At 52.7% G+C, this 11,577-nt stretch overlaps 3 protein-coding genes across 3 annotated transcripts, besides 13 other annotated features; all 3 read left to right on the top strand.

Annotated features, from left to right (window-relative positions):
- Positions 1-11,577: a sequence feature (heterozygous, Esmeraldo-like haplotype).
- On the top strand, positions 5-3,952 carry Tc00.1047053509451.70 (hypothetical protein, conserved; the record flags this gene model as incomplete). Its single annotated transcript, XM_801685.1, has 1 exon — positions 5-3,952. One exon carries the CDS (start codon positions 5-7, stop codon positions 3,950-3,952), a length of 3,948 nt encoding a protein of 1,315 aa, XP_806778.1.
- Positions 143-165: a microsatellite.
- Positions 2,374-2,406: a microsatellite.
- Positions 3,955-3,985: a microsatellite.
- Positions 4,184-4,212: a microsatellite.
- Positions 4,226-4,253: a microsatellite.
- Positions 4,357-4,384: a sequence feature (AT_rich).
- Positions 4,436-7,996, top strand: Tc00.1047053509451.50 (hypothetical protein, conserved; the record flags this gene model as incomplete). Its single annotated transcript, XM_801684.1, has 1 exon — positions 4,436-7,996. One exon carries the CDS (start codon positions 4,436-4,438, stop codon positions 7,994-7,996), a length of 3,561 nt encoding a protein of 1,186 aa, XP_806777.1.
- Positions 4,547-4,630: a microsatellite.
- Positions 8,122-8,159: a sequence feature (A-rich).
- Positions 8,176-8,204: a sequence feature (AT_rich).
- Positions 8,218-8,256: a sequence feature (A-rich).
- Positions 8,373-8,402: a microsatellite.
- Positions 8,471-11,577, top strand: Tc00.1047053509451.24 (hypothetical protein, conserved; the record flags this gene model as incomplete). Its single annotated transcript, XM_801686.1, has 1 exon — positions 8,471-11,577. A coding segment is annotated over one exon (3,107 nt), but the record flags the coding sequence as incomplete, so codon positions are not given.
- Positions 10,445-10,482: a sequence feature (C-rich).

Below are 11,577 nucleotides of genomic sequence, written 5' to 3'. Positions count from 1 at the left end.
CGGGATGCTGCTCTGCAAACAGCCGGGGGACACAGGCGTCTTTGCGACCGCAACGCAGCACAAAATTAAATTTTATCGCCTTTCGTCGTCGTCGCAGCTGCTGCGGGAAACAAAGGCAGGGGCGGCAACCACCACCATCACCACAACAACAACAACAATAACAACGAGTGTAGCTGTAGGGGAGGGCATGCAGACGGAGTCCAACACCGCGGGAAATGAGTGGGAAAGTGCATTTACACGCACCGCCCCGTCCTCTCCCATCGCGTCGGTTCCACCGAGCATGACACGGAAGAGATGTGGGACGCCAATTGATGCGTCATGTGTTATTCCGTTATCCCAATTCCGTGAGGAGGAGGTGCTTAGCGTGGCTGGGGGTGCAGCGCGGGGTTTTGGGCGGCTGTACATATCACATCTTCAGCCCAACCCACCTGAGGGGAAAAGCAGAGGGGACGAGTCTCTTGCAAATGTGCCACTGACACTGTCCTTGAGCTGCGCACGGGATGATAGATTACGGTTCTTATATTCGGGCAAAACTTTGGGGGCTTGGATTGGCGCGGAAAACACCGTATCTGCGCTCTGCACCACGTCGGTGGATGGGGCGCCATACGATGCCGGTTACCATAACCACAGGGCGGAGATTGTGGCTTCTGGTTGGGACCCACTTGACGCGTCTGCGCTGGCGATTGGTAGACGCAGTGGAGTTGTGCAACTGTTGAACATTGAGAATAGCAACGGGATGCTTTCTTCCACGTCACTTCCTTTGAATTTGGTGGCAGCAGAAAGTTTTGGCGTAAGCAATGGTTGTCAGGCATCCTTCGGCACATCGCCGATGTACCCATCTGCCGTAACTCGCAACACCGAACGTATGCCGCTCTCGGTATTGTCCGTCAATGTGGTTCAAGAACGTCTACTGAAGGGTACGTTGACATCGTTGGATTGGGCGCCGCGTACTCATACAACAGTGGTGGCGGCAGAACGTTCAGATGGCATTGGGCATTGTGTAGAAGTGATGGACCTTCGTTCACCCGATAACGGCATTCGTTATCTCGGTATGCCGTTCGAGACCACTAGTCCGGCCTCTACCATGAGCTTAGCAGGCACCGGCTCGTCCATCTCTGAAGTTTGCTTTGCAGAGCTTGTTGCATGCGATTACTCGGGGATATACGTAGCAACGGTCGGTAGTCAGAGCCGTCGGGACGTGGCGCAGCTGTGGGACCTGCGCATGACATCCAGGCCAGTCTGTCGGCAAAGTCACTCCCGCGTCGGGTACACCTCACTGAATTGGTCCACGCATGAGATTCCCACTGTCATTGCGACAACGCGGAACGGCGGTTTGCGGGTGCATGTATTCAATGATTTTCGTTCAGAAACTGAGGAGGATGAGGGGGTGTTGACGGAGACGGAAGGCAATCGAACGTCGGGGCGCTCCGTGTATGCTCCATTTTACTCCTCTCTCTCGAAGCGCACCGCAAAGCCATTTGACGAGCGTTTCCATCCACAGCCTCGTGTGCCAGCGGCGAGTGTGGCGTGGCTGGACGGCTGCCGCTCACACGTTCGATGCTCGGAGGGGGCAATGGCGGAAGAAAACGGGGTGGGAAAACAAGGGGAACAACGCGCCCAACATGGTCCATCCCAACGCGTGGCGGGTGGCAGCCGCACCGACATCCCCTGCCTTCTTCTTCTTGATGCAAAGACGGGAGAATTATATCCGCAGGTATTTTTTCCGGTGGGTTGCAAAGCAACAATGATTGGTGACGTTCCATTATGCAGCGCGGGGCCTAATGTTTTCATTCTGGATTCAAGATGTTTATTCGAGGGGCAGCCGGAACGGAAATCGGTGGAGCCCGATGGGACGAGCTTTAATAACAACAGTATGGGCAGTGCAGGTACTCACATCAATTATGATCCTTACAACGAGATGGAAAAGGGTGGTGTGGCTCTTTTTAATTCAGCAGAAAGCACACCGACGAACTGTGCGGGAATGGCTACACTTGCCGTAGTTAACGCCACAGCGAAAGGGGTGTATACGGGTAACACGCATGTGGATCGCCATTTGCACCGACTGGATCGCCTTCGCGCCGGTTTTGTCCCTCAATCGGACAAAGTCCTTTCGACTCTCTTAAAGGAACAAAGTGACCGCGAGGCATACGTGCTATTCCGCTACGGATGGTACGCGCAGCGTTATCTGTACCCGGGAAGGGCGGCGCTGCCGGTGCCAGATGTCATCCCCGGGCTGCTGGAGTTGTTGGAGCGCGAGAGGCCTCCGATTAACAGCGGCATACCGGAGGCTTTTTGCGGGGTGCGCAAACTCATTTTGTTAGCGGCAGGGTGGGTGACGGACCCAAGGGAGGAGCGTTTGATGCTCACGCCAGCTGGTGGTGGTGGTGGTGGTGATGATGATGATGGGCATGTTGAAAGGACTGTGCAGCTGCCGAGCAGGTTGTTTTCTTCGTCGGAGCCGACCCTTGCAGGGCTTCCACCGCAACAACCACTCCGCGAGAAGAGCACCACCGTCTCTTCAAATTTGTGTTCGCGTGGGAGTGCGGATGAGGGCGTGGAGGCGACGGATTTATTTTTGCCAACGTCTCAAGGTGAGCTCTCTACTCCCTCTGCTTCCTCACTTACGCCAGCCGACCACGTTGAGATGGCCTCATTCCAGGAGGCGGTGGAGCGGCGGGTTGCTATTCTTGTATTCATGCTCCGCCTGAATGAGGCCTCGGCGCTGCTGTGTCACTACAATCATCTCCATCCTCTTTACTCCACGTTTGCAATGTTGCTGTTGGCGGCGACGGCAAACCGAAACGGGGTTCCACCGACGTTGACACTGGATGTATCGGAATGCAGTTTTTGGATTGAGCTCTGCTTCTTTTTCATGAACGCATTCTGGACGTCCGCTACTCCCTCCACGGGCCCGGACCAAAGGAAGAAGGAATACCGCGCAAAAAAAGGTGTAACGAACAACAATGATGGAGGTGATGTTGATGAGGATCATATCGGTGAATTTTATCGCTCTCCGCCTTCAGCGCGTCGTGAGTGTTTTGCTTCTTTTGTACGATGCTTCCCGCAGATCCCGTTATCGGACCGTATTGCCCTTGCCACGCTCCTGTTGCTGGATCCGTCACCGACTGCCGATGGTGAGTCTCAATGCAACATTCTCAGTGAGGTTCTGCGGGAAATGGTGCAGCAACAGTTTTACACGAATGCGACAGGGGGATGTTCACTTTTTCTGGCGGCCGCGGTGGAGGGGGTTAGGGGGAGTTGTGTGCCCCTTCAGCGGTACGTGGACGAGACGGGTGACGTGCAGACGCCCGTGGCGTACGTTGCTCTGTATGGGTCCGGCAAGGGTGCGTCATGGCGTCAGTGGAACGAGGCCTACCGCAGTCAACTTAACGCAGAGGGGCATGCGATTCTACGGAGTCTGCACGATCTCAGCTGCAAGAAACTGGCGCGGCTCCGAGAGCAGCAGAGCGGGTTTTTGGCGAAACGCCACGCCGTTCCGCCTCCAGGAGCACCTCTCGGTCGGCTTGTTGGACTTTCTTCGCCAGCTGTCGGTCTGATGGGTGTACCCTTTAGCGGACTTGCGGGCGGAGCCGCAGCGGAAACGAAGACAAAACCAAAACGCAAGAATAAACGGAACGTGGAGCTGCGTTGCAAGTGCGGGAAGGTCGTCGCCACGTCGCCAATGGAGTCGGCTGACACGGTGACAATAATGGGGCGTCGTCAACAGTCATTGTGTGGCAGTATTAACTGCCTCACACCAATGTGCGTCGTCTGTGGCGAACCGATGTTTGCCCTTGCGAGTGGCTACGACGTTGATTCCTCCTTCACTTGTTGTACCGTATGTCTGCATGGGGGGCACTGGTCCCACCTGCGCGATTGGTTTGCAAAGCATAGAAAGTGTCCTGCAGAAGACTGCCTTTGTAATTGTTACTGCCCTTCATTGTCCCCATGATTTGTGTGTTTGTGTGTGTGTGTGTGTGTGTGTTTCTTTTTTCTTTTTTTGTATTTTTATGTTTTTGTTTATGGGTATATATGCTTCTTATGAAGTGGCTGGTTACACTTTGTTGTTTTTTCCCCTTTTCTTCATTGAGTGTACGTGTAAATTTCCCTTTGTTTTTCAGTGTGTGCTGACAGCGGTACTGCTTTTGCTGCTATTACTACTACTGGTGGTGGTGGCACCCGATTTTCTCTTTTTTTCTTTTTTTTTCTTTTTTAACGTGCGCACATATATGTATATATATATGTATGTATGTGCCCAATTCACTTTTTTTTATTTACTTTTTCTCTCTGTGAAAATGTCTACGGGGAAGGCCGTCTTTTTTCAATCTTTGATTACGTGGCCGAGTAGGGTAACAGAAATAAATTATATATATATATATATTTTGCTGTGTGTGTGTTTGACATATATACACATAAATAAGGAGATAGAAAGGAAATGAAGTATTTCTCATGCCAGCCCGATAGTCATAACGGGTTTGGTTTACTTATTGGCCACACACTCATGTACTTCACAGTGGAATGCGATCAACCAGAGACTGTGGGAGCCAATATTAGTAATAGTATTATTAGCAGTAGTAGTAGTAATAATAATAACAATAGGAATAATAATAATAATAATAATAATAATAATGGCAGCGACTCCAACGCTGCCTCAAATAGCGAGAAGGGGACATCACGTGCCCATGTACAATACACAGTCACTCTTCCCCAGGAATTTGGATTGGCCCCACAGTGCTTCAGCATGGCAAATCGTTCCTTGTATGGATTTGACATGGCGTTTGTGGGGGCGAGTACCGGCGTCATGGCTGTGGTGGTGATGGCCACATCCAGCGTGGTTTATGTCCCAGGAAGGAATATTGCATCGTTGCGTACATTCCCCACGGCAGCCGCCATACCGGCAGCTGCGAGGCAGGGGGATCACCGTGCTGCGTCACATGTATACTCTCAATCCAACACGGGTACGATTGGAGCCTCCGCCTTTTATTCACCCTCGTTGGGTCTGATGTCGGAGTCGGACCGTGGCGTTGGGACAATCACGTGGATGCGTGACAAACCACTTGTATTCGTCGGATTTATGTCCGGTCGTGTTGAGTGGTATCATGTGACAATCGCCGCCTCCACACAAAAGGCAGAGATGGGCAAAGGCCATGCAGGCGCCGCCACTACTCCCGTTACGGGAGCAACAACAGTAGCAACATCAGCGGTAGAGGAGTGTCCTTCTCGAGGGAATAGGAGTGTGGAGGGGCAAGAGAAGGCCGCAGGATGGACAGAGGCGGGGTCTGTTACGAGGTTTTCCGGTGATTGCGCGCTACCACCGAGTATATGGATGCATAATAGTTTTTGGCAGCGAGGGACAATTCAGAAAGTACACGAAAACGGAGAAGGGGAGGGTGTGCGAATTCGTTTGCATCTTTCGTGTGCCTTTTACGATACCGGTGGATTCTTAACAAGTGACTGGTTCCCAGCGACTGGGCACGTTGTGGCTGGGGCGGAGCGCGCGATTCATGTCTTCTCCACGGAACAGCCGGGGGCTCCGCTGTATTCTGTTTTATGCGTCGGCTGCAGTTTTCTTGCTTGCCACCCCTGCCTGCCCATTGTGGGCTGCCTTTCCTTCGGAAGGTCGGCAGAGACAGGCAAGCAGCCAGATGCTTGTGTGCTGCATGTCTTTGAGTGGACGACTGGCGGCACCCTTTTTCTTGCCGCCGAAAAGCGTACATTTCATGGTGTCCCGCGTCATGACGTTTACTACAGCTGCTCGTGGAAGTTTAGTGCTGATCGGCAATTGGCCATCTGTAACGTCGTAGAGGGTGCTGTGCATGTGCTGCACCTTGCGAAGACAGAGGAGGGATTTGAGGCGGCGTCGCAGGAGGGTACGGAGACTTCTTTATCCTCGTCATCTTCATTACCGCGGCCCTTGTACACATTTAACCGGGAACGTGAAGCACCAATTCCATTGCATTCGCTTATCAACATTGAGTTTATATCTGCTGCGACACATGCTCTGCCCGAACTGGCACCGCCTACCAGTTCGTTGTCGTTGCACAACACACGTGGTGTATTAGTGCGGGAACACATGTTGGCAAGGCGCATGCTGCATTCATCCGGACCACGACGTAAGGTTTGTCGTTCGCATGACAGCAGGGCTGCTGCAAAGGCGGCACGAATTCAACGTGGGAATGGCAACCGTCAGCATCATCATCATGATCATCATGATAACAAAGGGGCAGGTGGCAGTGGATGTGGTGGCGTTGGCTGTAGAGACGTTTGTTTCCACTGTGCCACTGCGCGCGACGATCCCGGAGTCAAGAAGGGTGCGGGTGCCTTTTCCCGCATTGTTGGTATCAACCACGCGGGCGAACTCACAACCATTCCAGTGGACGCAGATGCAAGGATTTCCATTTTGGGATCAGGATGTTTTGCTGCCAGTTTCTGTGGGTCGGTTTTTGTCGGGAGCGGCGATGTGCATCAGATGGACACGGGGCAGCGCATGAAGAGGCGGTTGGTAGCCGGCTTCGGTGTTCCTGCCGCAGCCAACGTGCAGGCACTTTGCGAGTTTAACGACCCGTCGGATGAGGATTTGCGTGTTTTGTTTGCGTACATCAGCATCATGGAGACGGTGGGTGCGGTGGGCAGCAGCGGACCGGTTCCAAGCATTATTGAGTTGCTTTCGCTTGCAAACGCCCCGAATACAACAAAATTGATGGCCCTCAATTTGCTGCCGCACGGTATCACCGTGGTGTGCGGCTCTTCCACCTCGCCGAACGACTCGCGTCGACTGCTGCTGCTGCAGCTACTGAACTGGATTCCATCGGAGGAGTCCTTCTCGTGCGGCGAGGGGAACAATGAGATGTGCGAGTACACGAGGTGTGACGAGCTGGAGCGCGCAGTGGCCGTGGAGGTGCTCCACAACCGGAGGCCGCGTGCTGTCACGCTTCTTCAGCGGCATAAGCAGCTGAATTCAAAGTACACAACCATCGCAGGACTTCTTGAGTACCCGGACTTTATTTTAAATACCCTCCGTGGCGGTGCGATGGAGGAGGCGCAGGACTGTTTCTTAAAGCAATGGAGCCCATGGCTTCAGGTTGTCTTTTTGCATGAAATGAACCGAACAAAAATATACACAAATGTCGGGCTTCCCTTTTGGGATCGTATTGCCATTGCGGTCATCTTGGAGAGCGACACATCACGGCTTATTTCGATTCTTAGCAGTACTTTTGCACGGGAGTGTAATATGTTGCAGAGGCTTCTGCTGCTAGAAGGGATTTCCGAGAGGACATGTCCGCTGATGCAGATGATTGTGGATTGCACTGGGGACTTTCAGTTGGCCGCGTGCCTCTTTGCACGTATCGGGGCACGTGATGCGAGTTCTGCTTCTGTTTCTACCACATCAACTCCGCTAGTTGCTTCTCTACAGGGCCGCGTCGATGGAGCAGACAGGATGGGCGCTGCCAAGCCGGAGTATTTAGCCTCTCCGTGGGATTTGTGGGCGGCTGCCTACCGTACATTCCTGAACGATGAGGGGGAGTTTGTCAAGCGCACCATGTTTGACTTGGCGTGTCAGCAGTTGCGCGAGTCTCACGTCCTTCAGCTCCCACCGCAAACAACGACCCATCAACGGCAGCAGGAGCGACTGCGGTATCCGGAAGTACAGTTCTACTCGCGACGTTTTTTTCAACCTTCTCTCTCCAGTTTGTCGCCATCTACAAGTGCCCTGAGTGCCAAAACTGACCCCCTCCAACATTGTGCACTTTCCTATCCGTTGCTTGCCACCGGCCATTCTCACTGCTCTGTCTGCTCGTCCCTCGTGTACTTGCGGTCGTCGTGTGCCCAGGACAGCTTGGCATGGTGTACCGCGTGTCTGCATGGTGGGCACGCGAATCATCTTCAGGAGTGGTTCTCAACTCATCGCAAGTGCCCGGTGTATGGATGCAGCTGTCGTTGTGAGCAGGTAGGGACCGAGTCATACGGGGAAGGGGGTAGAGCTGCCTTTCGATAGTCTTTGGCATTCATGTTGGGTGCATTGGCCCATATTTACTTATTTATAGATATGCTCCTCTCTGTGTGCGTGTCATTTGTCAGTGAAAAAATAATAGAAAAAAAAAAAGAAATAAATTACTTGCCTTTTCTTTTGTTATTATTTTTATTTTTATTATTTTTTTCCCTGTTGGCGTGCAGATTTATATACATAAAAAAAAAAAAAAAAACTTATTTCCGTCCTTTTCTCTCTTTTTTTTTTTTTTTTCTGTTGTTTTTCTTGTCTCTTTATCACAGCTCCTGTTGTGCCTCCCATGCGTTGAGAGATTGGAGCGAACTGAAAAAGGGAAGAGTGGCGAATATAATTATAAGGGAAACAAGGCGCTGCGGGAACATAAAGAGAGAGAGAGAGAGAGAGAGAGAGAGAGGAAACCAAACGAACAAACAACATCAAAAAGAAAGAAGAGTGAGTGTGAAGGACAAAGTTGTAACACGCATGAGAAATGCATCCACACGCTGTTGCAACAACAACAACAAAATCAATAGGGGGATTGCTACTGTTAAGGGCCCCGATGGTGGAATGCCCTTCTCTGACATCTTAATGGAGGTGCGACGTCGTTTGCGGTACCAAAAAGGTCTGAGCGCCACAAGAAAGGAACGTTTGTTACATGAATGTCATTACTTTGCGGCAATGGAGCAGGCGAAAGGAAAAGGAGCTTCCTTCAATTACTCACGCTTTGTTTCCAGCCCAACAGGGATACAGCACACCACCCGTAGGAATAGCAGTCATGGAGGCCGCAAGAAAAACTCCTTGTTTCATGTTCTTCGACACATGGCCGAATTCATTGCATCCACAGGAGAGTACGGTGATCCTCTTGTTCCCCTGCAGGGCGGTTATGAGCAACTGACGCCGGCAAACGGACTTCGGCGGAGTGAGCTTGTGCTGCGATACACGGAGGCCGCATTGTCCATTTCAAATGACCGGATGGCATCTATCGTGACGCTTGCGTTTGGTCGATGCTCCCACGATGAAGAAAGTATAACATCATTGGGTACAGATGCACTGCCGTTGGACTCCGGAAGTGAGAATATGCCGATGAATGGAGAGGAGGAGAAGGAGGAGACCTCGTTTTCTTTGACGCGAGATGACGATGGTGACGCAGCGGCTCCGTTTACTTCACTGGAGACGGTGGCGTTGCTTCGGTGGTGCGCGTGGCACTTGCGAACCGCATTGAACGGTCTGCAGGATAACGGACCGCAGTTGATGGAGTGCATTCAGCTAGCGGTGACACTGATGTCACGATTTCTACGCCTTATAGTTGACATTGGGTTGCAGGGCGGTGCCGTGGATAGTGCCGTGGATGAGCTGGAGCTGAGTGACATGGGGTACGCTGTAGCCGACCAGGTGTTATTATTGCTTTATTCTTGCGCGCCTCTTCGTGCCCGTGGCTGCTTTCCGTCATTTTCCTTTCTTCCATCGCTTGGTGTGGGATCATTTCACGAGGACAATGACGGAAGCGGCACCAACCGTTTGTCTCTCGGGGAAGCAGCTTGGGCGGGTGGTGACGATGAGACCTGCGGCGGACATGATGGCAATCATCATCGTCATCATCATGGTACAAGTACGGCCGCTGATGACAGATGGCGCAGCCTGCGCATCTCTGAGGATGCTCAACAGGCTTTTCTTTGCAGCCAGCGAGAGCGATGGGAGCGTGCACTGAAGTTGTTGCTGCGAACACAGCGTTGGAATGAATGGGTGGATGCAAGTTTGGATACGCCTCCACCTGCGGAGAAAAATAAAGAAGAGAATGAGACGCTTGCGGCGGAGGAGTTGCGAACTCTCTTGGCATTACCAATGTCTGTCCTTCAGACGCTGAAGTATGTCCTTGCGCAGCACGGTCAGTGGGGCATCTGCAGGGCACTATGGAAGGAGACGGTGCGCAAACGTTTTCAAGAAACACCATCCTTGTCTACTTCTACCGACTCGTCGCTATCGCCGTTTGCGGCATTGCATCATCCTTTCAATGTTGATAATATCATCACTGCACTGGCTTTTGTAAATGCGAGGCCGTCTTTATCGTCAGCGGCGGCGACAGAAGGGACGAAAGACGCCCCGGATCTTTCAGCGAGACTGCTGCGGCTACTGCTGCAATTGGGTGTTGTACCAAACCGTCCTCTTTCCGCCGCGGAGTTTGCAGCACTTCTGCGGCAGTCATTTGGCCTTCCGTTGGGTTGTGGCCCTGTGGAGGGAATTTTGTCGCCGTCGTTTGTCTGGCGCCGAACAGCAGCACATCCACACCGTGTTCGCGCGACACTGTGCATCCTCTGCTTTCAGCTCGTCGTCAAGTGTGGGTTGACCCACACGTTGGAGGTGGAGGATTTGTACGTCGTGACGAGCATCTTGCGACAGTTCCTTCAAGGACAGTTTAGGCGAGGAGTCTCTCGTGCCCCGGCCGCCGCCTCCGTCTCAGAGGAGGGAGGCGGCGAGGGGGAGGGGGAGGAGGATGGTCGCTATCGTATCGGAGAGAATCTTGCCGAAAAGGATGGGGAGAGGGCATTGGGGCTGCTTCCGGTCACATTTGCCGCTGCCACTCGCCGTACGAAGATGATAGCAGCGGAAGCCCATATTGTTGCCATTACGGAGGTGTTTCTTGCGCGCCGACGGGAAATTCTTCCTGTCAGGGAGGAGGAAGCAGAGGGGGGCGCCAAAAGGACGGGAACAAACATGGACCCACAATTTGATTCTCTGCACACCGCTGCGAACACCGTTGTTGCTGCTGCTGCTGCTGGCAATAATAGCAAGAAGAAAAGGACCAATAAACGAAAAAGCCAAAGTGCTGTCATACTTTCCCTTTTGTCGCGGGAGATCATGGCACTTATGGCTGTGGCACCTTATGGCAATGCAGTTGTAAGAACATGGCAAGCGGCGCTGTGCGCCATCTCCAGTGAGGTTGAGCGGGATGCCCTGGATCACTGTTCTGCACGCGCTGTGGAGGGTCTTGCTAGTGCAATGGCGAAAAATGTGCTCGAGCCTGGTGGTATTCAGCTTCTTGAGCCACTTTTGCGTCTGGCACCGTATTTGTCACCTTTTACTGTAAGCAAGATTATACAAAGCCCAGTGGGAAGTCTGCTCACGTGGGAGCAGTCTCTGAGGCTTCTTCCATGCACACCATGGGCCTCAAACATACAGCGCCGCTTATTGCGTCGTGTTGTGCAGGAGCGAGATGCTAGCGAATTACCCAGCGTACAAGGTCTGATACAAGCCATCACACTTCCGCCCCGGCTACTGCATGCTTACCCGACGCTTATTACGGATATGCGCATGTTAACAATACTTGCCGAGCGAAACTGGTCCCGTGCGTTGGAGGCGTATACAAGTTCCGATTCTAGGGTACAATGGGCCTGCGCACCTCACGTTATGCGGCTAGCCATCTTAGCGGATGTGTGGCACTCTCCGCATGGTAGTGGCTGCGAAGCGCTTCGTTCCGTGTTGTGGGTGGCCGTTAGGGCGATTGGTGGGGAACGTGTCGCGGAAGAAGTCTTGCACGCCAGCCTGAGGCGCGGAATGTGGGCCACCGGCCTTGCCTTCACCAGTTACTCAAA

The sequence above is a fragment of the Trypanosoma cruzi genome, genomic scaffold (assembly GCF_000209065.1).
Source record: "Trypanosoma cruzi strain CL Brener 1047053515877 genomic scaffold, whole genome shotgun sequence".
NCBI lineage: Eukaryota > Euglenozoa > Kinetoplastea > Trypanosomatida > Trypanosomatidae > Trypanosoma > Trypanosoma cruzi.
The sequence above is the reverse complement of the archived record's forward strand: the minus strand, read 5'-3'. Positions and strand labels throughout refer to the sequence as shown.